General features: G+C 43.8%; 2 protein-coding genes and 1 long non-coding RNA gene across 5 annotated transcripts in view; 2 read left to right on the forward strand and 1 right to left on the reverse strand.

The window, feature by feature from the left end:
• On the forward strand, window positions 1–8,382 carry LOC310901727. 2 transcript variants are annotated; one of them, XR_014586076.1, is made up of 3 exons: window positions 1–176; window positions 1,109–1,232; window positions 8,175–8,382. It is a non-coding gene; the product is annotated as an uncharacterized lncRNA (long non-coding RNA). The 2 variants fall into 2 exon arrangements; XR_014586077.1 differs by having other exon boundaries at window positions 2–87.
• TMEM169 (transmembrane protein 169) lies at window positions 5,223–21,076 on the reverse strand. 2 transcript variants are annotated; one of them, XM_083841948.1, is made up of 4 exons: window positions 20,939–21,076; window positions 10,600–11,034; window positions 8,556–8,844; window positions 5,223–8,439 (listed from the first exon to the last, which is right to left on the reverse strand). In XM_083841948.1, exons 2-4 carry the CDS (start codon window positions 10,901–10,903, stop codon window positions 8,301–8,303), a joined length of 732 nt encoding a protein of 243 aa, XP_083698074.1. In that variant the 5' UTR covers window positions 10,904–11,034; window positions 20,939–21,076; the 3' UTR covers window positions 5,223–8,300. The 2 variants fall into 2 exon arrangements, with proteins under 2 accessions (XP_083698074.1, XP_083698073.1); XM_083841947.1 differs by having other exon boundaries at window positions 5,223–8,844.
• PECR (peroxisomal trans-2-enoyl-CoA reductase) overlaps window positions 21,002–26,086 on the forward strand; it is a 15,379-nt gene continuing 10,294 nt past the window's right edge. The window contains exons 1-2 of the mRNA XM_083841949.1: window positions 21,002–21,226; window positions 24,363–24,496. Of these exons, the coding sequence (XP_083698075.1) occupies window positions 21,112–21,226; window positions 24,363–24,496 (249 nt within the window). The 5' untranslated portion in view covers window positions 21,002–21,111. The remainder of the gene's footprint in view (window positions 21,227–24,362; window positions 24,497–26,086) is intronic.

Raw genomic sequence — 26,086 nt, forward strand, 5'->3', positions numbered from 1 at the left:
TTTCAGCTGCTTAGTTTTGATTTGTTTAATGCCTTTTTCTTTAACGAATAAGGAGAACTTTAAGATTATGAGGCTTAGCTCCAAAAAGTGAGAAATTCTAACATTAAAACTTCTTGTGTAACTTTAACCTAATGCTTTGTTTGTATGTTGTGATACTGGTTTAACTACAGGAGCAGGTACTTCATTGTCTTATAATACCATAGCCTTGTTCAATAAATGTTTTTGTTCTGTGCTGTGCACTAAAAAGTCCTAGGACTTGCCTCCTTTGTTAGAGAAATTAGAAGACATAGTAGGAAAGAGGAAATTCTTATGATTGTGGTAGCTGAAAGACATTTGAAGAAAGAAATTCTCTGATTTCCTTCAACAGGTTGCCAGTGTTCTGATTTACAAATTGTTGGCACCCCTGTTTCTTGCTAGTAGGCACTGGTTATGTGAGTTGCATTTTCTTAGTGCTCAGTTTGAGATATCAGTCAGATCTGTGAACATGCTGGGCGCTCATGGATGTTCACAAAAAGAGCTTTATTTTCAACACAGAAAATACCTTCTTATGCTAAAATTCTGAAAAAAAATCAGCTGCATTCTGAAAAATTAGCTCAAAGGGGCACTGAGACTTCAAAGACACTTATGTCTTTTAAAATCCATGTGCCTTTGTTGCCGCATGTAACTTCTTTGGGATTTATGTCACATGCTATTGCTAAAAAAACCTATTGGTATTTATGTGAAGCATTGGGATGTCACAGAGGCATGTATTATCAGGAGATTGCTTTGCATGATCTGTGATAAAAGGGGTTTGACCACACTTTGAAGTATGAGGGCTAAACAAGATGTTGGATTGGATTCTAATTAAATGCTTTCACATGCCCCACCGTACAAATCTGGCAAAATGTGAGTCGGAGAAAGCGTAGCGTGAACTCCCATGAGTGAAGATTGCTTCAGAACACGTACCTGTAAGGAACGGGGGGGGGAGGGGGTAATTTTGTATCGATATCATTAACATTGTCAAGATGTAACTTCTTAGTATCTGCCATTGTACCTTCACGATGTACAAATTTCTTTTGGATGTGTTTATACGGCAGAAGGAAACATTGCTTTTCCCTCTGTTTTTCAGTTCAGCCACTGGAGGGCAACATGAGCCCAGTCACCCAGGCAGATGAAGCACTACAGCCTGCAGAACTCGGCAGCGCTCACCCAGCAAGAACCACCAACGTCAGAAAAGGAATTTCTGCATAAAGGTATGACAAAAACCAGACGATAAATATATATATATATTTAAATGTTTATATATTTACATTTCACTTTTTTTTTTTGGAAGCTTAATTTAAACATTTCTTTCTACACCTAAATCTGTTGATCGTAGGTTTAGAATGTTTTCATGAGTTCTAAATCGCTGGATTAGCTAAAGTGTTTCTAAAGGACACCAGGCAAGGCCCCCTCAGCCTGGTATCACAAGAGGTGAAATATTTCCCACTGCTAAGTAACTGAAAACCTGACGCATGTTTCTACTCTTGAAATAACTCTGGCAGACTGTTCTGGTTTAGTTGTTGCAGCATATGATTTCTTTGTTACGTTTTGGAAGATTATCAGAAGCGTAGGACTGATTTTCTTTAAAATGAATAGAAATAGTTTGGCTAGAAATACAGAATAGAAATAGTTTGGAGCCCAGAGCACCTGGGTTCCTGGGGAGGACGTGAAATTTCATGTTGGATACTCTTGTGTTGGGAAAAGAAAAAAAAAAGTATAAGAGGGAGTGTTTGTAAAAAAAAAAAAAAAAAAAAAGTCAGCCTAAAGTCAGCCCCTTTTAGGAAAAGTTATTGAGTACAGGGTGGATGCCAATAAAAAGAAATGGCACCTTAGAAAGCAGGAGAAAACACTGGCTGCTGTATAGGGTGTAGCAAAACAATGTTTTGCCCAGGATTCTTGTATTGGCTACTACTGGGCTATTTCAGAAGCCAAATCTCATCTTGTTCTCCCCATGCTCTTGGTTTCACAGTCTTTCTCACCTCTCTTGTGCTATAACTTTTTGTTTGTTGTCATTACCAACCCAGCGGTGTTTTTGGTGTATCTGGAAAGCACTTTCCAGCAGGGACATTGTTCTGGACAAAATAGCTAAGGTAACTCCCTGTGTGACAGATTTGCTCTGTGGATGGAGAAGCGTAAGCCTTTAGTACCCTCCCTGTTCCCCAGAAGCCCCCCCCACCAGCAACACGCATGTATGCACACACACATGCTCTAGCTAACTGCAATTTAATCCTTGTAGCACAGGGATTTGTTCCCTATCCATTCAGCCGGCTTGTGCGAGGGGACAGGGAGCATTCAGCTGCTGCACAAGGCTCTTTCCAAGCTTGGAGAGAGAGGGTTCCTTTTTAAATCCCCATTTGTTTATCTGCACCTGGAAGCAGATTGAAGTCAGACTGAAAGGATGGAAGTCTGGAGCTTTAAAGAAATAATAACTTTTAAAAATGGAGCATTGTGGTCATGGAGGACATGATGTCACGTTTTAAAGCTTTTAATTCTTGTGAGTTTCAAGTTTGTGCTTTTCTGGAGGGGCAGAGCAGCAGCATGAAGAAGAGAGTCTGACAGGAAGGAAGAAAGATTTATTTTTTTTATGTACATGAATTGATGCTAGCCCAGGACACTAGCAGATATGTGACAGTGTCAGATGGGCAGGCAGGGAAAGAGTCATTTCACGTTTTCCCTGCCAGTTGTTTTTTGCAGGAATTCCTTGGAGGGAGATAAGTTGCCAGGATGACAACTGTTGAATTCGTTGTTGTTGTTGTCTGGTTTGGTTGCTGTTTTGTTTGTTTGTTTTGTACTAGACAAAACAGATGCTCAATTTTTTTAATAATTTCCATTGAAATAAGTGGCAAATCTAACCATCAGAAGAGGCTTGGTTTTAAAGTGGAAATGGAGCCTCAGAACAATCCTGCTGTAATCACAAGGCTGTGTAAAGTCGCAACTACCAAATGAACTCTTGTATTGGAGACTGTTTCAATATTCATTTTCAGTAATCACATTGCAGAGGAGTCAGCTTTATTATTTGCTTTCAGTCTCTAACCTTAGCTCTGCTGACGCATTCTTGGTGAGAGCAGAGCTGGCATTTAGTAATGGCCCTACACGTGCCCTGGGATGATGTTGCTTACTCTATTTCGCTTTCTTTTCTGCTTATTTCTTAAGTCACAGGGGAGCTCATATGAATAAATTAATGAAGGTTAAAATGACTTGTGTTTATTAATTCTGTGTGCAACTCTTGTATGGTTAAAACATTAAGGAAAATCTCCATTATGGTGGAAGGATATTCCAGTAATTGCCTGTAATTACAAGGGCCGGTCACTACAAATACAGTTAAATGCATCACAGTGACAGACAGCAGAAGCTGACGCTTCCATGGTTCAGGACAAGTCTTGCATTTTAGAAAGACTGAATAAATGCCATGTTCTCCCTCGGCCAACTGACCCGGGAGCTGTTGGATTCATGCCCAGCAATGACACTATAAAAGCCATTCAGTTTACTTACAGTATTTGCGGTTGTTAGGATCACTACTGCAGGTGATTCAGATAACGGGGCTGGAATAAATTAAGCTACATTTGTGTTCTGTCACAAGGAGCAGCTTTGCTGTTATTTTATAGTAGAAATAAATGACTCACTTACCTTATTGCTGTAGTAGCAGAAAGATTTTGGCGTATATATGAAGACAGTCAAAGGCACCTTTAAATATATTGGTTTTAATATACCTTAATGATGGAGGAATTTGTAATAAACGAAGCCCTGAGGGAACATGTTGCCTAGGAGGTGTTTTTTTTCCTATTTGTTGAGAGAAAGTGTTATCAAATTCTGTATTTGTCTTTTTTTTTTTTTTAATCTTGAAAGGTAAATTTCTGGCTGAAAGAGATGGTTGGAAGAAGGATCCCTAAGACAGGGAGATCAATTTAGGGCAGAAACTTTTTACTTTACAAGGCTCCAGGTGAAATTCATCCCTGGCATACCTAATTTCAATGGATGCAAACCACAGCAGGTGCTCTGTTTTGGGGGGAAGGTTTTATGTCTTAGCTCACTAAAAGCAAGGGCATTTTCTAACACAAGGACAAACACATTGTTGGCCTGACTCAGATGTTCTCTTTATTTTAATGCATTCTGACAGGCTTCAGCTACCAGGTGATGACAAGAAATTAGGGAGAGTAAAAGTTAATGGAACTGGGGGCTTAATGACCAAGGGGGATCCATGAGAGACCCTCAAGCCTTGTTTCTCTGGGCTGCCTGTGTAAATGCACTTACACTTGACCCATTTACATGGAAGGGTGGTTTGGGGTTTGGGGGCTTTTTGAACCATATGGCAAATTACTCTGTTACCAAACACACAACCACAAGTTCTCCCTCATCATTAAGTGGCTGCCTACTGGAAGAGCAAGCATGTTTTATTGCTAAAGACAAGCAAGCCTTCATCTATGTGATGCCCCTTTTAGTTCACCAAATTAATTGGAAGGCTGCCTTTCAAGTGAATTGTATCCCTTTTTTGGGTAAAGGCATTTATTTAGAAAAGGTCCGAATTTCCTTCAACCTCTCACTTTTTTGAGAGTTTTCATTTCAATACAGGGAATAAATTTGGATGGACTAATCAACTTCAGAGATGAACCTGCATTAAACTAACCCTCTGTACATTGACACATCTTTAGGAAGAAGCAGGGAGGGCACTGGTCCTACAGGCAATTCACTGCCTGGGACAGAAAAGGTTTACATAAATTTTGAGTGAAATTGTGTCCATCACAGGGCACTGTGCATCCTCATTTCCTCTCTTTAGTGCTACTGTAGTTGCATGCTTTGGTGTGCAAGAGCAGTTTGGGGTGGCTTTTTTTAACTACTGGTTGCAGCTTCAAAAAGATATCCAGATATTAAAAGATATTTAACGTAGAGTTAAATGTACTTCCTATTTTGGTGTGGAAGCATGTCTTTGCCTACAGGTCCTTGGGGCTAAAGTCAGATACCCAGTAAGTGAAATTAAATCAAAAACTAATCATTTTTGTGTGCTGTGAAGTAAAAACAAAACAGAGCCCAGAGATAAGACCATTTTAGATAGGCACAGGTTAATAAGAGGTAAAACAGAACCATTTCAGATATACTTTAAGCTGCGTCTCCAAAGATAATGACTTGAAATCAATTATCAGCATAGAACGACAGTGTGAGAAAAACAGGGCTATGGGGTAGGCAAAGTCAAGCAGAAGCATGAGTGCACTCTTCTAAGCCACGTACATCTTTATTCTCCACCCAGGCCAGCAAGGATGGGAAAAAATGCAATTAAAAATAGCAATCAGCAAACACACGCTATCTGTACTTTAAAAAAAACATTCAGACTACAGCAGCCAGAAACACACTCAACAATCAAGTAACTGGTATTCCCTGCAGTTTGGCAGTGGCATGTAAGCAGAAATTATCTGAGAGTTTCTGAAAGCAAAGGTACAACAAGACAAAAGCTTGTGCTTTCTTCTATTACAACAAGTGATTATGATTATATATTTTGCAGCAGGCAAAGAGCTCCAAGAGATAACAGGCAAGAGAGAAAGCTATCCAGAGTTGTTTTGAGAAAAGTCTGAATAAAACTTCTAAAAATAGCACCAGAACTAACCCCAAGCTTAAAGTAGCCCCCATCAAAATCAGTGGCACAACACCCTGATTTCATCAGGAAGAGGCAAGCTTGGTTGAATACGTAATAAAGTAGAAAACACACGATGGATTGTTCCAGCTTATCCCCCAAAAGGTGGACTCCAAGTGCTTTCGCTACACCCAGAAGCACAGCTGCCATGGGGGGGGGGGGGGGGGGAGGGGGGCAATACACCTCCTCTGATGCTCCTTTGTGTTCACGTAGCAGCAAGAGGCACAGATTTGGTTTTGTCTCGGTTCTGGCAGGCTGTTTGCAAGCCTGAAAGCAATCCTGCAGCTCAGCAGACATTTCACATAGCTGCGCTCTGTAACTAGCTAGTACTTATCATTAAACCCTCTGTAAGCTGAAGGCTCTTTGTGCTACTGACCCCAGCCTTTCGTTTAGCCTTGAACAGCTGCTGTTTGGCAGTGACAGCTGAACTCTCACCCTCTGAACTTTCTCCCAGTGAGCTGGTCCCAGTGGCACAGGTCATCTTTGTACCCCACTGAATTACTTCCTGTTGCCTCACGGGCTGGGGACTTTTTTTTTTTCTTTTTTTCTTTTTGCTGGAAGTTGGCCATTACCTTTAGAGACCCCGTCAGTAAAAAACGATAGTTGTGCATAAGGAAGCAGCAAATGCAGCCTGGCTGTACCTGAGCACAGGGACACCTTTGCTTTGTCAGTAAACTGTGGGGCCAAGCCAGCTCTTCCTATCTGGCTCACACACTGCTCACACTGGTAATTCTCAAGCCAGTGCTAAGAGGCTCCTTTGGCTGGACATCTCAGAAGGGGACGGACCAAGGATGCAGCAGGAACTTCACTTATTTCTCAGCGTCAGGCCCAGAGCATCCAACGGACTTCTTCATCCGTCGCAGGCTCCCAAATGTCCTAATCGGGATGGCCATTTAGTGTAGCCTTGAGATCGTCCTTGAAACGCGATATGAAGCATTAGCTCCTGTGAAATCCAGTTTCTAAATGCTTCTCTTTGACACCCTAAAACTAGAACAGCTCCCCTTCTGGCAGGGAGGCAGGGGAGTGAAACCCCAATACAGACATTAGGGCACACTGTGAACTAGCTACCTACACGCATGCAAACGGTGGGCCCTTCTGGGCTGGGGCTGAGCCAGACTTTCTAGCAGCACCAGCTGAACCAGAGCACTCAGGAAATTAGTGATGTTGCAGACATTTGTAACTCAGTCACCATTACAGTCCTTTAAACCTCTCCTTCACTTTCTTTGTGCCCTCCTTAGGCCGAGACCTCAACAACCACGTTCCAATCCAGACAAAAAACTTTTCTGCTTGTGATTTTTTTAAAAAGACAATTAAAATTTCTCTGGCCTATGGTGGCCACCTCAGCCTGGCCTGGGAGCCCACTAAGATGCCACGCAAAGCCCCAAAAGGAGGGAAGTCAATTACGAAAATGAGACATGATGGGAGGGGGATGTACAATCTGTCGCTCTTCCATGTAATTAAGCAGGAGGCAGGGGGTGGAGGAGAAGATTTCTGGAGCGGAGGCACTGATGCACTTTGCACTGGTGCTAAGAGGTTCAGGCTCAAGGACGCCCCATTCTGCGTGGGATGGTTCAGCATCTCCTCCGTAACAGCAACCTGAAAGCCGGAATGACCACTTCTGTGAGACTTTCCCATTTCAAGCATCTTCAACGCCACCTTCCTAAACTGAGGTGCCACCAGACCACACATACATTGCGGTGACGCCCAAAATGATCGCCCTGCCTCACAGCAGGTGTTTCTTCCCAGCACTGCAACTGTTTGCGCTTCGCACTCCCAGCTGTTCTCTTGCATAAGACTCCTGTAGCCCATTCCCTCGTAGGAGTGCATCCAGCAAGAGATCGAAGGTCCCAAGGACACGCGTGCACCTACAGTCACCTGGTGATGTGCAGCGCCTGCGCGCGGCTTTGCTGAGCAAATCACGTGTGGGATGCGCCTCAGGTCAGCACAGATCTCCTGCCTTTGTCAGAGGCTGCGGTGTCCTCTTCCACTGGAAGGCCGGGCACAACTACTGGGGTGCACTGCTTTTTCAAACTGACAGTTTCTCAGTAGTTAGCATGCCTGAAAGGTTTTTTGCATTTTTTTTTGGAAGAACTGAAAAAGGATCCTTTCTAGGACAACCGCAGGAACATCACAAATCTTGCAATTTATCCTTCCCTTATGAATGAGTTTCCGATCTCCTGAAGTTCATCCCCTGCACATAGACTTTTTTTTTCGCTGGGTTGACAGGTCTCTATTATGTCCTATTCCTGAAAAGTGAAGTCTAACTTTACAGAAGTAGTCTTTTCAGCATATACCTCTGTCACCTGCAAAACAGCCTGAGCCCCACAGACCTGGGTTTTCTCACTATTCCCCAAAGTTGTAATTAGCTAAAACAGATGACAAATCACTGGAGAGCCATGCACCTCCCCACAAACACGTGAAGCTAGCGCACTTGCATTCTGTGACATTTAAAGAGCACTCCCAGCCTGATATTTTATTTGTGTTTAAATATAAATATATATATATATAAAATCATTGTGTTATTTTCTAGGTGAAAACCACTCACATATGACCAAAATAGTCAGTCAGGACAAAGGCTCAGACTGCTGAAGTCTCAACACCCTGCGCAGAGCTCTTGCCAGAGAGACTACCTGAGATATTATCAGAATCTAGCAGCTCAACAATGCTGTACGGAGAGCAATCTTCCAAACCCAGCTTGCTGCAGAGCCAGCCACAGAAGCCCTTCTCCATATCCCTGACAGCATGCCACCAGTCCCCAAAGGACCATGATACCTGGGTCACAGCCGAGTACAGGCCTAGGGAAAAAGACACAACCATGATTATAATTGGGTAGAAGATGATCAAAAAGGGGCAGAAGGTGATTTTGTGCCAGAAGGTCCTCTCTTCATTGTATACCAAGAAAATGTTGTACCATGTAATGGTTCCATAGTAGAATGAAACCACAAAGGACACCACAAAAATAACGGGGAGGCAGATGATGGTCCAGAGGACGATGTGGGGTCCCCTGTCGAGCCCAACATCACATTTCTTTTTCTTCTCAAGTATGTCTTCTTTAGGAGGTTCCTTTGACTTCGTCAGTTCCTGCAACTCTTTGTCTGTTAGTGTGACGTGGATGTCCACCATCTGACCCTTCTTCTTTCCTCTGGTGATTGTTCCAGTCAAGGTGACGTATCGGCTGTCTAAAGGCATGTTCCAGACACCTACGAACACAGATAAACCCATCCACGTTAGATTTCTTTTTCTTTGTGGAGTATTTTATGTAAATCCCCAAAGACCCTGAAATGAATTAGTGCAGATGGAGTAATAGTTAAATAAAAAGAAGATGGAATGCAAGAAGCAATGCAGTATAAAGACAATTATTGCAGAAGAAAATGAAGGATAAGCCAATGAGATGACAGAAATCACAAGGGAGAAGACACCAACATCTGTACTGGGGACCATATATGAAGGAAAAGTGCTGCAGGAGCATATGGGAAAGAGACAAGACAGAGCAACCGACTAAAAAACAGTAAGCCTATTTTCCCTGCTACCCTCAGAGATTTATTCCTGAACAGCATGGGCACTCGGCCTAAACGTGCTAAATATGAATAAGGCTCTAGTACTGGAATAAGCACATGCACCCATGGAGGTATACTTGAATAGTTGTTACTCCACTTTATATTTACACTGTATCTCAATCCAATTTAATGTTTAAATCTTTAGAAAATCACAAAGTCTCATATTCACTAAGTCTCATATAATTACATTTGCATTTTAAGGGATCCATAAAGGCACCCAACAGGAAAGTGTTGGGATGTGTGTTCAAATCACAAACACTTCGGCTTCCAGGTGACATTGGTTTAGGATGGTCCCTGCAGTGGCACTGGGCATAAACTCATCTGTGGGGCAAAAATATGCTTCCTTCTGGACTTAATTCCAACTCATGAAGGAACTCCAAGGAATCTGTCATGCTCTTCAAGGGAGCAGTTTGAAGTGGTCCACACAAACAGGAAGGCAGCAGAGAAGCGTGAGGGTCGGGGTTAGGATCACAGGGAATCCAGGGTGGCTGAAGGACCAGGAGTGGGCATTCGCATTAAACCCTTCAGAGCCCACAGCACCGGCTCACGGGAGGATTAGCCATGGGACCAGCCTCACACACTTCCTCCTTCCCTACGAGGGCAGCCAGGACAAACATCAGAAGTGAAAGTGGCTCTGAGATGCCCTACGATGACCTCGCCAAATAATCAGTCTTAAAGAGGAAGCTGTGCTGAGATTATGCAAGCAGAAGGCAAACAGCAAATCCTAGATAATGAGTAAAGCTCCCTAGCACAGGTAGAGCCCCTAAATCCGTCTGCTGCCATCCTTTCACTTAACAGGCAGTTGTTTTAGGCACAGATGGGGGCTTGACCACAGCATCACTGGCGGAAAGTATGCTCAGCACTTGGGATCGTCCCTAAGCAGGGCATACATTCAAAACCAAGGGCAGGGCAACGACTAACATCTGCAAAGAACTGCAGGAGACACCCCAAATCAGGCTGTAGTGCTTTTTGTTTCAGAGCATTTTCATTTATGAACTCAAACTCTCCTTGCCTGCGGTCCTGGCCATGACTGGTCCCACAGTCACTTCCAGCTGAGCTCAACCCACACTGACATCAAGAAGGGTGGCCCTGCCACTGCTTCCCCTCTCCCTGGCCCTGCATTCCTGCTTGGGGTCTGCACCGCATGGGACCCACAGAGCGAGGAAGGGGACCCTGTGTTTCTGTGCCTGTGGCTCCCACCATCAGCCTCTGTAACCTACCTCAATAAATCTTGTGAATCCAAGCAGAGGCGTAAAAAGCACAAATTTCCCCAAATGCAGGTATTCCTAATCTGCATTTCTAAAATGGCAGCAAGAGCCCCAACCTCTTTCCTGAATCTGTTGTGACTGTCAGTGACACCAAGGTTTATGGAAAGTGGATGTTCCCAGGGATACATACCATCTGTCGTGGACTGACCCAGAAACTTTGAGCCTTCCTCAGAGTTCCTCTCCCCTCCTTCTTCATCTGCCTGCTCCTCTTCCACCTTATTCTCGTTCTCCGACCGGTACACTATTACTGACTCGGGACGGGACTCTTTCTTCTTCTTTTTCCTCCGGTCCATAGTGGCCTCCCCATCAAAGGTGACCGTGGTTGCCACCGCCTTCCTCGCGGAGCTGTGGCGAGGGCTGTGGGTCCCGGACTTGCTCTCTTTCTGCACCGTCTCCTCCATCCCACTGCTGCTCTCGAGCACCTCACTTGGCATCTTGTAGGGCTTGTTTCCAGGCTAACAGCTCCTGCATTTAGAAGCCATTGATTAGACAATGGTCCCAGGGATGCTTTGTTCTGGTAAAATGTCCCACTGCTGACATCCAAACTGTGCGCTCCATTCCCAGCCTAAAATGAGAGAGAAGGCAGAAAAAGTCTGCTTCATGCCAAGCAGAAAAAAATGACACAACTTTTCTTTAAAGGGTTACTTCCAACTTGTTTAAATGTCGTCTGAAGATCTGATCCTCATTACTGTCTTGAACATCAATTTTATGACATGGGTGCATGTTTTCTAATATCACCTAATCCTGATTCTTAGGTTCCAATTTTAAATATTAAAAAAATAAAAAGCTATTTGAAGAGGAAAGCGTTTATAACGTTTGTAAGAAGAGATTAAACAAGCACAGCTTATTGCGTGACTTTAACATTCCTCTGCAGTGCTGGAAGCAAGCAGAAGACAATGGTTTTGGCTGACATGAAAAAGAAATACTGAAATCACAGACAAAAATCAGGTTGAATAATTTAAAGGACTGGCCTAGCTTAGAGACAGCTGCAGCAGACACATCCTACGTTATGGTAGCTCTGTTGGTGCCAGCCTCTCAAGTTTTGAGTGTCTTCTGATTTACTGCCCATTGCAAGGATATTACCACGAGTAATCAAATGATGTCAAAATGAATGATATTTCAAACCCTACCGATTTAGCACTGTGCACTTCTGTCAGACCTTAAAATATAACATATACAGAAGATTTAAAGGAAAATTGCTATTAAGATGACTTCACTGGGGAGGGATTTTGAAACCACAGCAAAGCCTTCTTACTGTGCAGGGAAAAAAACAACAAATTTTCATAAATATTTATAACAGATATAAGGGCTCGGTTTCTGCTCATTCAAGCAAAACTACCACTAATACCAAGTGACAGAGTTATCTATGGGAATGCTGCCTAAGTACACACCACGTGACTAAACACGCATCAAGTCCTGCTCCTTGAACCTGCAAGACACGGGATTAATGGTTCTCAGATTTCGTAACATTTACAAACCCAACTGCCAAATATTCATGAAGTGTTTAGGTACACATCTGAGTACAAGAAATAACATTTTAACAACTCTGAAGAGCTCTGTTGAATGTTTACGTATGTAAAAGAATGCACGTGACAAATAATTAAATTTCTACCTATTATCTGAGTCATGTCTTTAAGAGGAAACTAAGAAACATAGTTATCATAATGCATAGCCCAATAAACGCTGGGGAAATTGTTTTACTTGAACAGTGAAAAATGTTGAGCATTTTTAGATTTGGTAGCGTGGTCCCCGTCTTCCCACAGTTATAGGGTTTTGCTGCTTTGTTTTGAAATTTCTTGTAGAACTTTAGGTCAACTGTTTATGCCTCGCACACTCACGCACGGATACACACAACTGTTAACTGTATCACTTTAATCCTAAGACTATGGCCAGTTGGCTTTGTGTCGTTTTAAAAAACACAATCCAGATTATTTTTTGCATTACAGAAAATAAATCTTCCCTGGTGAGCAGAAGACACATGAAATGGAATTCAAAAATCATTCAGCACATCCCAGAAGTCAGACTGCTTCTAAATCACTGGGCACAGGAATCTTTTGGCCAGCTCTGCAACATGGCTGGAGACAGACTGTTTGGATTGCCATCTGAGCTCACACCTGCCATGCAAAAAACATATGCCTAGATTTAAAGACATGCTGGAAAACAGCTCTGTAAAATACTAAATTTACTGCAAATACTGTCCCTTCACTGCATCAGCCATAAAGCTCCATGAAATCCTAAAATCACCTGATTAAGCCTAGCGAGCCCCTGAGACAGCAGCAAGATTCCCCTGCTGCAAATGGGGTAAAAAAAGAAGACTCGGAGTCACTGAGAAGCTGAAAGCATCACTGTTGGGATGACCTACTAAAAGTCTGGACACATGGAAGTTAATTTGGGATTAGATTTCCAAAATTCCTGGCTGTAGTTCTAGGCTCAGCCCATACTGCCTTGAAAAGGGGACAACTTGCCAGTAATATTTAAAAATAACCCAAAGCTAAAAGCAAAGATTTGTGGTTGGGTTTTTCTTTCTTTTTTTTTTTTTTTAGAAGTTTATCTAGCTGTGACCTTCATTAACTCACAGCAGATGATAACCTAATGTCAGTTCTTGGTGTAATGTCAAAGCCTAAAGGACTCCGTCAGTTTTGGGCAGGCAATGAGGAGCAACGTGATGCTATTTTTCAATTTGGCATAGATATGATTGCTGCTGGAAATCTGTGTCCAGTTCTTGTGCTCACCAGTCAGGCAAGATGCTGAACGCTGATCAGATCTGTATGATCCCTACATCAGAAACAAAAACATGGTGAAGAAGATCCCTCTAATCCAGCAGAGGAGGATGGAGCAAGATAAAAAGCGGACATACAAATAACAGAGCAGACGTTAGGTAGGTGTTTTAACAAAGTGTAGGTGTCCCTCGACGTACATCTCTGGGGGCTGTGGAGAATTGTACCGTCACTGGCAACTTCCAAATCTGGACTGGGTATCTTGGTTACTGGTACTTGACCAGAAGAGGTGTTAATGTAGGGAAGTCCTTTAACTTGTATTAAAAGATCACAAAGATCCTTCCTGAGCTTAGGCTTTCACAGTAGATGTTTTCTCTTTTCTCCTGGTCCTGACCCTCTGAAGACAGCACCTTGAAACACCACCATCAGCCCCACATCCCTCAGGGCTGCTGCTGAATCAAACAGGTTCAAACCCCAGCCCATTTTTGCTGAGAACATTTTCTGTAGTTTTGAACAAAAACTGGTAGTCTCTTGCAGAAATCACAGCAGTGGACACAAAGCACGTTCTTTCTCTGGCCTTTCTTTATGTCCGGTAAGTATGAGGCCGGCCCGCAGCACACCACAGCCACCCACAGCACCAACTCTTCCAGCCGTACCTGAGATCTCGACCCCTTAAAAGCCTTGCTGTGGGGTTGATGCATGACAATTGCCATGCAGCTGATGTGAGTGATGACCGTCTCCACGTGGGAGCGCAGAAGGAGAAAGGAATCTCATAACTGTCCGTGTGAGAAAAGGAAAAGAAATGGTGAAATTTTAGAGGTAGCAGGGAGCAGTTTATTAGCCAAACAATTGGATATTAATCTCTGCGTGAACACAGATGGAAAACCCTGGGGAGGCAGCTCTGCAAAAACACTCTGTAGAAGAATTTTTAGAAGCACAGTCTTCTGTTACTATGCAGGAAAGCTACTGCTGCTTATGCTTCCCACGACAGCATTAGTCTTTGACACGCAAAACAGGAGCCTAAGAGCTTGGTCTTGCACCATGTAGGTCAAAGGAAATTTTTCCATTGGCTTTCAGGGATTGCTGCTGCTGCTGCTAACAGAGGAGAAATTATCCGGTTTGAACGCAGACAGGAAGGAAGTGCCTCCCCGCAAGCTAATAAAATCCTTGATCTCAAATCCCTGCTACTGCACAAATAACCTTTTTACGACTGCTCTGAGGAGACATGAGAGGAAAAAATGTAGACTGTAAGCAGTGAGGAGCATCAACTTTTATTTTTATAGTCACATAACATGTACAACACGCAACAAGAACTGGCACTGTGTCTTCACTCCCAACACGCGGGGGTTAGCTGCAGGAACAAAAAACAACCGGTACTTTAGAAGGACGGTGAGTTACCACAGGATGGGGAAGAGATCAGGGAAAATTTACCCCAGACATCTAGCTTGAGAGAGAGCTCCCCAGCCGCAGGTCCTCCTCCTGCGTCATTCACTCCATAGCCTCCCCAGTCCCAATCCCCAACCTCGCCTCTGATTTTGTGCATGCATCTGTGTTGCTTAGGTGCATGTTAGCCAAAGGATTAGTTCCAATCCCTAGTATTTTTAAAGGGCTTATCTGCTGTCAGATTGTACGTATGAAAAATAGATGGTATCGGAGGCATCCAGCTGTTGGGACAGATCCGTCTGTCACCAATCAATGTTATGACAAAATGCATTGGTCCAATGCAGGATGTACAGCCCCAGACCCTACAAAAATAGGTGGCAAGACCTATATAAGAAACCACATTTAATTCAGACCTTATGCTGGGAGGGGGCCGAACAGTAGGACTTACCTCAATGATTTGACATGATCTTTCACATATGCATCCTCACCGTACCCTGCTGAAACAGGGAACAACACCTGTCTCCATTTCACAGTGAAATAGCTCAAATTAGATTACAGTTCCTTGAATCTAGCAAATACCCAGGCTGTGATGAATGATCTGTTAGAAGGCAAGGTGGGAACAGCTCCTCCCTACCAGTGCTAGCGTCTGTGCAGCCTGCGGTGAACTTGACAGGGGTATTTATCTCACTGAAAATAAGCCTTTTGCATTTTAAAAGAAAATAAAATGTTATTTTCAGCCAGATTAATTCCCTCATCAAGTTCACCATGCAGCCACCCCTAGAGGAAGAAATGTTCAAGGAAGGGGAGGGAAAAAAACCCTTACAGCAGCAGCCCATAATAGCAAGCTGCTTTAAGTGTCTGTGCAATGATAGCAGAAGCACAAAGAAAAACACCTGCCTGTGGCCTGCCAGCAAAATAGGAGAAAGCGAGCAACAAACCTCATAGATCACACCCATCTTCCCCTCCCTGTTCAATCCACAAGCTTCAAAGCACTTTTATTTCTTGAGGAAAGAGAGAGAGACAAGAGAAAAGGCCATGCTCTGAGTACGCATCCAAGCAGGAGCAGACCCCAAGCGGGATTGCCAAAAGCACCAAGTGCCAGCGCAGAGAGGGCGACACAGTAAGGTGACCCCTTCCCCCAAAAACTTCATGGGTTTGCTAATGGAGCTCCCCACCCCTTGCCTGACCATCAGGATGTGGGGATGCCAAAAGCTGAAGCTAAAAGCAAAGGGAAGAACACAGTGTCTGCAGGCGGGCACAGCCAGACCCAATTTTTCCCAGTCCCGATTTATAACTGGCAAATGCAGTCATTTATTTAGGGCTGTCAGCACGCAGTGCTAGTGCTGCCCCACGCTGAGGCTACCGAGCAGCTTCTGGACCAACGCAGGTGGTGACAAGAGCCTGGCCAGCACGGGACGGCCTGCACTGAAGCTGCAGTTCAGCACGGACAGAATGCCTTGGGCTCGGATCGAGGGCTCGCCAGCTCCGCTGCCAAGCTGCGTGGCTCAGGAGCACTGCTCTCCCTGCAGTCCTTCGTCCTCCGTGTGAGGCACCCAAACGCCTGCTGATGGTATTCAGCAGATACAGCCAAAATAAAAATAAAAGTAGTGAAGAGGAGCTTTCCAAAGTATCACTAAATTGGTTCTGGATGACATTTTCAAAGACTTTTTTTAAAAGTCAAGGGCATTTTACAGAATATCTGTTTTATGAATCAGATCTTTTTTTTTTCCTCTGCTGTTCCGTAACTTTTCCAAATGTCAGGGAATGATAAGTGCCGTGTAGATCAGTATTACTGAAGTCTGAGAAATGGCATACAAGAACAGCTGTGCATTTTTATTTTATACTAAACAAATTACTCAATCAATTTTTTGCATCCTAATTTATTCAGAATTCCCAAACACTGCTGGTCTACCTTTTATTTAGAGCTAAAGCCTGAAGTGCTGTCTCTGCCTTGTCTCCACATTCTTTGTCCAGACTGCTAAGAGAATGAGAAATGAAGACAAAGCACTCAAAGCTTCCCACTGCTTCCAGGGATGAGATCTGTTTCCTTACATTTATTATACTCTGTGAAAAACTTCTGTGAGTGGCATGTAGACAAGAGTCTTTAAAGACAACCAAGACTTTAAAAGGAGCACAACTTGAAGGATGGTTTGAAATCCTCAAAGCAATTCAAGTGGATTCCAAAGCAGGCTTGAATAAACTCAACAGAAATGCTTAAATTTTTAGGAAAAAAATCCTGATGATAAAGCAAAGATGTATTCTCTCTCTTTTCCCCTATTCCACCCCTCACTTCTGCATTTGCCCAAAGTGGGTCATCCTAAACCTTGAACCAGCAGGTGCCTATTGCAATTCCTGCCCATCTACCAGGACCCTGCTGGATTACACGGTGCCGTAGGAGCTGCAGAACCCAATCGGTCACACCAACATGAGCGCAGCATTCTGCCTCCACAGCAACGCCCTCAGCCTGGGACCTGGCATCGCGTCTGTTTTTATTTCAGTAAAAGAGTAAATGTTATTTCAGTAAAAGAATCACAAGATCTCCATTTCCCTTCTTTAGGAACTCATGCAGCACTCTTGCCAGGATGTTTTAATGTGTGTTGGACTCCCGCCTGACCTTTACAATAACTAAAAACTAGGATTCTGCGTTAGCACCTCAGGCTCTTTTTCCATCCCTTCCCACTCAGAAGATCCCTGACTGTGTCTTGTTCCCCTCTCCCTCCTGGCCCTGCTCTCTGCTGCAAGAAGATCAAGCATGCCAGTGCCTCATTCAGAGAAAACAAGGAGACCCCAAAGAGCAAAACCTGCAATTAGAGAGCAAGGAGTTGCAGCCACGCAGTGCAACGGAAAACGCAGTCAATCCTAAATCCAGCATGGGAAGAAGGTATCTGAAAAATCCTGACACAAAACTACATCTTGGAGTTCTTATTTGGGTAAGATATTCAGGGGCTTCAGATCAGAGCTTTCTCTAACACCTGGCTGCAGCCCAGGAGTTGCTGAAGAGCCAAACTGTATGGAGCGAGAACTGGAAGGTCCCCCGGGAGTGATTCAGGATTGCTTAATGCATTGCACAGTAAATATAATCTAAGATACTTAGACAGTATCTCTTGCAGCAGGAATTAGTTGGCTCAGGGGACTCTCAATTGGATAAAACTGCAGATACAGACCCATGATGCCAGGGTATTAAGGACGCAGCACTTTCAATTGCAGACAAGGAAATGCTCCAGTCTCATTAATACAGTGTCAGTGGGGTGCGTGATTATTTAGAACATGTACCTGTGTACCGGTGTCAAACTCACACTGATACCCTACATCTTCTCTGACTACAGACTCTACTTTGAGTATGGTGCCCATCTTCAGTATCTCCTCTTTTTTTTTAGTCGCTGGAATGAAATTCCTACAGATAATGATGAAAGCTAGTGAAATCCTGATTATCTCCTACTTAGACTGACGTACCTCGAGATATCCTTGCGAGCAAAGGATCTGCCCAGTGGGGAAGTCCCTGAAGAGATGAATTGGCCAGGGAACCTGACCATCAGATGGGGCTGACCAGGAAGGCAGAAGTCGTGAAATAGAAAGGCTCTCATGTACCAGTGAGAGGTGATGAAAGGAAAACCAGCCACAGCAGAGAATGCACAGACAGGAGGTGAAAGTGGCAGGGCAGAGGAGGCCTTTGTTGTAATCCCATGGGAGAGTCCAGAGAGGTATGGGAACAGAAGCTCATGCAATTTTTCATTAAGTTATGGCTCCACCCTCATATTTCTAGTAATAATCATAGGGATTAAAAAGGATTGTTGTTATACTTTGTGCGATTTGGTATTCCAGGAGAAGAAAGCTATAAACCTGGAGCATTCATGGGAGTGGGGCCTGGGAAAGCAGCAGCAGCCAGAGCTGCAGGTTGATTTTCCTCAGGGCTAACTAGCAGAAACCCTCCATCATAGACCATCTTTGACCTTAAGGTTTTATTTGTAGTGCTAGGATGCTTTTCATTAAATCTCTTCTGCTTTCACCTCCCTGCGGGACTGCTGGTCCCAGGGACACCTCTCCTGGGGTTTGGATCCCACTCTCCCGTTTGGAGCCATCTGTCTCTCTCCTCAGTTCAGTATTTAACAACTCTGAGACTTTCCCCCTTGCCAACATGGATTACAAGATATGAGGGGGCATAAACAGGGTGAATGCACAACCCTCCCCCAAAGGACAGCAGGCTGTAAGGAATATTAAAGCAGTAAATATTGCTGCCAGGACTTCTAAAGCATGGCAGAGAGCTGGACTGGCAGATGTCATCAGCTGAATAGCTAAGCCATAGGCTGGCAAAGCACAAAATCTGTCTTTGACAAAAGTAGCCTTTTCTGAAAATGCAGAGTTTCCCATTCATCTCAACAAATCAAACTAGTTCATTCAAAGCTGAGACACAATCTGGGAGCTGAAAAAAAACCCAGAGAGCTAGTTTTTTCCTAGTCAATCTATAAATACAAAAGTAGATGCTAAAGAATGAAGTGCTAATTGCACAACTCTGAAGGGCTGACAACCGGGAAAAAAAAAAAAAAGAAACCAACTACTGATGCATTCTTTTTTCTAAATGTGTCATTTTGAATTTTGAATGGTTAATGTTTTCAGGTGATAGATACATCAAGGAAACAAAATTAAGCAGGTTTTAGCAACAAAAAAATAAAAGTGAAGACTGAGGCTTTAAATGCAGATTTATTTTCATCCAAATGCAAGCTGACACATACTGCAAGGTAAAAAATAATAATAAAATTAAGAATTTTCTGTCTAATCATATACTACTTCCTAATACATATCCAAACATTAAATTTATAGAATAACATAAAGGAATAGCCTTCTGCTTACTGACTTTACTGCTATGGTTGCATGTAGTGGCAGACCAACATGTTTTAATGCTACCAACAAAAGAAAATGAACATTCCTTTGTGAATAAGAAAGTACAAGTGTAAGAGAAGATTAAAATTGATTTCAGTTAATAAGATTTTCTTCTTTTCAGCTTAAATCATTCTGAATCTAAAACATGGGAGTAAAATCGATTCACACAAAGATCCACTCAATCCTTGTTTCAAAGACAACCCCCACAACACTGACTAGAAGGCACTGCCTTGCTGAAAATATCTGTGAAAATTGGTTATCTCGGCTCAGTTCTTTGTGGATGGGTTTTGTAGCAGAAGGGGCTACCCTCCATTCAGGCCACGGAATGGATGTCTCCTTTCCTTGCCTCCTTACTCTCCGATCTTTATGCCTTTCCCCTTTATCCTCCCGCCCATCACTCACACAACCTCACCGCATGTGTTAAGCCTCTTATTTATGGCTATTGAGAAATTCCAAAAGCTTGCAGAAAACAAGAAACTTATCTCAATACGGAAGAAAAAAATCATTTGATAGGGCTCTCCAGGAAATCTAACAAGCAAAAAACGCAAACAGAGAGGCCAGACGGATTTTCCTGGGCGGCCTGTGGCTCAGCCAGGATGGTGGGCAGGTTAGAATAGGAAGATCTAGTTCACTAGCACAGACGAGTGCTTCTCCCTGGGATTAATTAAAGATCTCTCTGATGCAGCCTGCCTAAAATATGTAGGGCAGCCAGAGATAACTCATGGGGATCTGTGGAGTCTCATGATGATTAAAAGTGGGGAAAGTATTTCTTGCGGCGTCAGCCACAGCATTGCACGTCTTGCCTCCAGTAAGTAACGCGGTGCTTTAAAAAAATCAAAGTGGTCTGCCAACATTAACCCATCTGGAAGGCGACTTTGTCTAATGGTTGCCTCACGGGTCTAAGTCAGCGCACAGAAGTCTGTTTCTGCCTTGTCCCCCTTTGCTGAACGAGCCTGGACACATGTGAACTTCTCCGTGCCTCCCCTTCCCCACGCTACAGGGAGGGAACAGAGCTTCCTTTGACACACACTGAGCTTCAGGATGAGGATGCTATCTTACAGTTTCCTTTGATTTAAAGTGTTGAAACTTGAAACATGCGTTGGGAAAAGTAAATAACTCCAGCTAACAAAGGAGAAAGCCAAAACGGACACAGGGATTCTCCCACTTGGCTGACCCGCATCCTTTTTCCCCCTCACTCTCTTCTCCCCTTAGCCATCTCCCCTAAGGCAGTAACGGCAGTACCAGCCGCAGAGAGATGCTCCCGAACACCCCTTCCACTGCAGAGGACAGGGGAGATGCTGGGGAAGATCCTCACGGCGCTCACACTCCTCACCCCCCGCCGAGCTCACCGAGGGCGATCCCAAGCGCGGACCCACCTCCGAGGCCCCGAGGCCCAAGATGGCTCTGTTAGGGACGCGCCCCTGGAAAATGGTGCCCCCTCCGCCACCCCCCCCCCCCAGCTCCCCGCGGGCAAACCCGCGGCCGCCTTACCTGCCGGCTCCGCCCGCGGGGCCCCGCTGCCGCTCCGTGCGGCCAGGGGGAGCTCCTCGGGGCCCCGGGAGAGCCGCTGCCCGCCGCCCTTCCCCGCCGCTCAGCCCCGGTCCCGGGGCGCGGCATGGGGCGGAGCGGTGGCGGCGGCCGGGAGAAGGGGAGGGGGGGGGAAAATGGCGGCGGCGCGGGGGCTGCTGGCGGCGGGGCTGTTCAACGGGCGGGTGGCCATCGTCACCGGCGGCGGCACCGGCATCGGCAAGGCTATCGCCGCCGACCTGCTGTCCTTAGGTGGGCGCGGGGAGGGGGTGAGGTGGACGGACGGTGGGGTCGGGGTGGTGGTGGTGGTGAAGGGAAAGGGGGACCTTGAGGGATAGCGGGAGCCGGTCAGGGGTGCTCGGGGCGTTCGGGGGTCTTGGCGGTCGCTGAGTGGGTTTGTGGGGTTCTGTGAGTGGTGTGCGTTTGAGGGGGCGGCTGGGTTTTAAGGGGTGGAAATGGGGACCCAGGGGGAGCAAGGGAACAGGTAAGTGCTGGGCATGCCGGACTAGTGCTCTGAGAAGGGGGCGGTCTGGTGTTCTTTTGCCCTGCTGACACTTGGTGCGATGGTGCTGTTTTATATACAGCGAAGCGAGGGTGTGTTACGCCCAGATAGCTTCTCTCATGCCCCCTCTGAAGTTAGTTTTCTTCTTAATGCTGTTGAACTGAGTTGAACTGAATGTCTTGCTGCTGCTGCTGACGTTGAGTGGGCTTTTGAACTGTTGTCCCCATGTTAAGCTCGGAGAAATGGCTTTGTCAGTGCTTGTGACAAAGCAGTCTTGAAGTTAAAGTATTGTACTTCAGCATGAACTTTGTAGGGTTTCTTTCAATGCCGGTTAAAGGTAAGTGATGAAATCTGGAGGAAAAGGCAGACTCTGTAGAAACATCTCAGTAATCTACCTTGCACCACCTTTTCTGCAGCTTTCAACATAAATGTCAGGGTTCATTGGCATCTGACTGGTTTCGGGTAATGTTAGATAAACATGGTTAGGATAAATAACGCCAAGTGTTATGCCCCACCATGTTGGGTGCGTTGCGTTGTTTAAATGTGCGCTGTGCTGTAGCACTGCATAGAAAAGAACTTTAAGACTTTATGCTGGGAGGCATCTCTTCTTCTCCTGGCCCTTGTTGTCCAGCTTTCCACTTGTTCTGTGGAGCTGAAATAAGGGCTAGTTCTGCTGCCTTTGGGTTACTGAGGAGCAAAACTTTTTTCTTTTAAGGTGTACTTAGCTGCTGCCTTAAAAAGGTGCATTTTTAAGCATCATCGTCACACTGTTCATCAGTGTTACCCAGTTACCTTAAAACTGTCCTTAACTTGATCAGCGTTATTTTTTCTCAAGCCAAATGCAAATAACAAAAATGTCTCTCTATGACATCCTAAGTAGAGAACAAGGCCACAAATCGCTAGTAAGCACGTTGAGAAAATGGAGAAGGATCTGTGGCTTAAATCTGTCAAACGTACCCTTCATCTGCAGACTTGCTGGCTGTTCCTACAAGATGATGACTGGGAACTATATCCATTTATACCTTGTACTTCAGGCTGTATTTTTTTGGAGGGGAGGCTGGTTGGACAGAGAATGCTTGTAGGAGCAATGACAGATAATGCTGGTCACAATGCACATTGCTTATTTTTATAACCAATCTTCTTCGAAGCCTTCTGGAGAGATTTAAACCATTTGTCTGGAACCATGTCTGCCCCTTCTCCCCTCAGCCCTATCAGGAAAGGTCTGGTCATTCTTTGTGAAGAAAAGTAAGGACTTCAGTGAAGCAGTATCAGTTTGTGCTGTAGGTGCCAGGTCTTCCCCACTAGTTAGGATCTCCGTGCTCATATTTAGCATATCTAGCACATCAGCATATCTAGCAAAGATAGTCTCCTACTGGACTTTATTCTTCAGTGTGTGTATTAATAAGCACTTAAGTTGATAAATGATACTGTGCTACAGAGAATCGGTGTTTTGTGTTAATTGGTGATTGTGTGTCATTTTATGAACTCTACTATAGGGTTAGTCAGGTTATTGTGAAAGTGACCGAGTCCTTAATCTAAAAAATTAGGAGACTTCAGAGGCTAACATCTTTACCTGTGTTATTTTAAGATGGCCAACGATCGAAATTGGAAACCTCATTCCTAGGGCTATATAGTTGCAGCGCTTCCTTCTATAAGTTTGGCTCCTTCTTTCATTTTTTTTTTCTTTTAATTTAATTTGATGTATAGTTTCACAAGAGAGCCTGAGCCAAATGAACAGCTTGCTGCTCTTTACTCCCACGAGTTATTTTGAGTTGATTCTGGTGTTTGTTTGATCACATGAGAGGCCAAATTCCACTCAGTAAAATAGCAACAAAAGAAAAAAAGGCACCTGGCAAAATGTTAACATTTTTTTGGCTGGTTTACTGTGTTGAATTAATTTATGTTTAAGCAGATGAGCACCAGAGCTGGTGTGAGGAAAGGATGGCTTCTGTTGGGATACGAGGATTATGATGGAGGGAAGTGAGAGCAAGACCTCCCTCCCTGCCTACTTGGCAGTGGCAAGCTAGTAATTTGCTCATGCATAGTATGAAATTGCACGTCTAGTGGATTTGTACTAGGGTTTAATCTACAGTGATCTCTTTCAGTCTGTGTAGTAGCAATCACCGAAGACTTAAAGCTGTCCTGAGTCCTCTAGTGACAAAGGAGATGACACTGCAGTGCAAGTGCTTACTGTTAATTTGGCACCTGCATTGCTTCTCTCTGTAGAATGAGTCCTTCAGCCTTCAAATGCTGACACAAGCAGAAGGCTTGAGCTCCTGACTAGTATTTTTCTCTCCTTTCTGAGCTAGGATTATAAAGCATGTGCAAGTGCCATGGGGAAGCCTCTGTTCCTGCTGTCTGCAGATAAGAGTTAATCTTGCAACGATATCATCCTTTATTTCAGGCTCTGTAGGGTTAAAAAGCAGAGTATTACATTTGCTCACTACTAGTTAAAATTACAGCCAGAGTTACAGTAAGATTATTTTTGTGGTTTTAGGAGCAAATGTTTTTTTTGTAATCAAGACTAGCTAAAACATCTTTAAATCACGTAATCGATGAGGCAGCCTTGAGCAGAAGCCGCAGAAGTCATGTCTGAAAGCTACTTTGCTGACTCTGCAACTCACAGGCTGTCTCCCTTTCTGCAGGAAGGAGAGTGAACCTTTTCGTTGTTTTTTTTGATTGCTCTTTTCCTGGCACAGTGGGATCTTGTTGCTAAGAAGCACCTGACATCAGTCATTTCTCTCTCTCTTGCTAGAACTTCTTTGTTGTATTTTCCAGCCAGTGACAAAGAAATGCACATCCTACAAGATGTCTCCGTGATGTTATTAACCAGGGTAACTGCAGTTTTGACTGCTAGCTGAAGGATTTTTCATTTTGTCTCTGCAGGTTGCAGTGTTGTTATTGCCTCTCGTAAATTTGACCGATTAAAAGCCACTGCAGAAGAACTGAATAATGCATTTTCTTCTGTGAGCCCTGCCAAAGTGACTCCCTTGCAGTGCAATATCCGGAAAGAAGAGGAGGTAACGACTAGTGATCTTGTTCTGGGGTTTAATATGTCAAAAGTATATCATGTATATAAATTCTCAGACCTCCAAATTCATCTCTGGCCCTCTCAGGAGTACTCTAGGTGCAGTAAAAATCTATTAAATTGATCTAGATAAAGCTGCATATTTCCAGGGAATGACCATTTGTTAGCAACGTAAGCAAGAAAGCATTTGTAAATGCAAATATTTTTCTGACTGCACCTACCTACTTATTTCAAATATTTCTAAGAGAAGCAGGCTTTGGAGCTTTTATGTTCTAGGGCTGAGCTGGAGCCTACATAATGTGGTTCTGTGTCACATTTTTGTGACACCAGTAAGGGGGTGGTTACTTGTGAAGATGGAGACCTTCGGACTTGCATCGTCAAACAGGAAGTCAGAGCATGGAATCTCAATACTTGTGAGGTGACACAAGTTAAGTTATTGAGATGATCCCTGCGTTGTCAGACACTTTTTTCCTAGCCATGTTTCAAATTTTGGTTACAATTTGAGCTATGCAAAACCTTTGCTCTCAATTCTTATTACTATTACAGTTGAGATTTTTCTCACAAAAATTGGAAGATGAAGAGCAGAAGTACTCCATCCATGTTCTTCATTCTAAGTCTGCATTCATCTTCTAATTTTTTTCTGTGTAAACATTTTGAAGTCCAACCTGACACTGGACTTCTAACTTAAGACTGCTATAAAACATTCCAGTAATTAATTTCTACTTTTTTTCTTAACCTTTCAAAGCCTCTGTTAAAATCTAGCAAAACTTAAACAAATATTAATGACCTTCAGTAGCTATGTAAATTCTGGAAGTATCCTAATATAAAAGCATGAACAAAATAAAAATAAAAATTCTTCCTTCATGGGACAGCTCAGGACATAAAATATTTATACTGATATACTGAGAGTTTTTTTCCTAAAGGAGAAGAGCCCTGAGGCTGTGCAATATGCTACTTCACCTACTAGTGGATTTTAGGTTTGTATTTACCAGCAGCAGCAGCATGATCTAATAGTTTATGACAGATGTCAGAGGGCAACTTACATGATTAAAGCTACATGAAAGAAAAGAGGTTCTTTCATGAAAGTGTTCTTTCATGTCATTGTGCTTGCAGAGAGTAGTCTGGCATGCTTAATTTTCTGCAGGTGATTCTTATTTTTGCATCAACTTAAAAGTGAGATAGTGGTGACTGCAACGTTGTGTAAAGTAGAGGACTGGGATGGTAAAATGAGGCAATCTCTACCAAACAAACTGCCATTCCTTCTTTGTTTCATATTTAAAAAATATAGATTTGTCAAAACAGCCTTAGCAACTTTAAAAGTTTTCAAAGCCTATTTTGAAGGTGCTGTTAAAGCCTTGCTTGTAGTGCTGTGTGAAATGCTTAGGCATTATCTTATAGTACAGCTAGCCACACTGGCACTTGGAGAAACTTGGTGTCTCTTCTGTTATCTAGAATTTTCGTCACGGAGTTGTTGTCTTCCATTTAGTTTTAAGCTCTAATAATTTACAGATACACCAGAACTTTCTTAGAACTCTCTTAGAACTCTTTCATACTATATCTCAGAACCCTCTGTCAGGTATCT

This window comes from Anser anser (assembly GCF_964211835.1).
Source record: "Anser anser genome assembly, chromosome: 6".
In the NCBI taxonomy this organism is placed as follows: Eukaryota; Metazoa; Chordata; class Aves; order Anseriformes; family Anatidae; genus Anser; species Anser anser.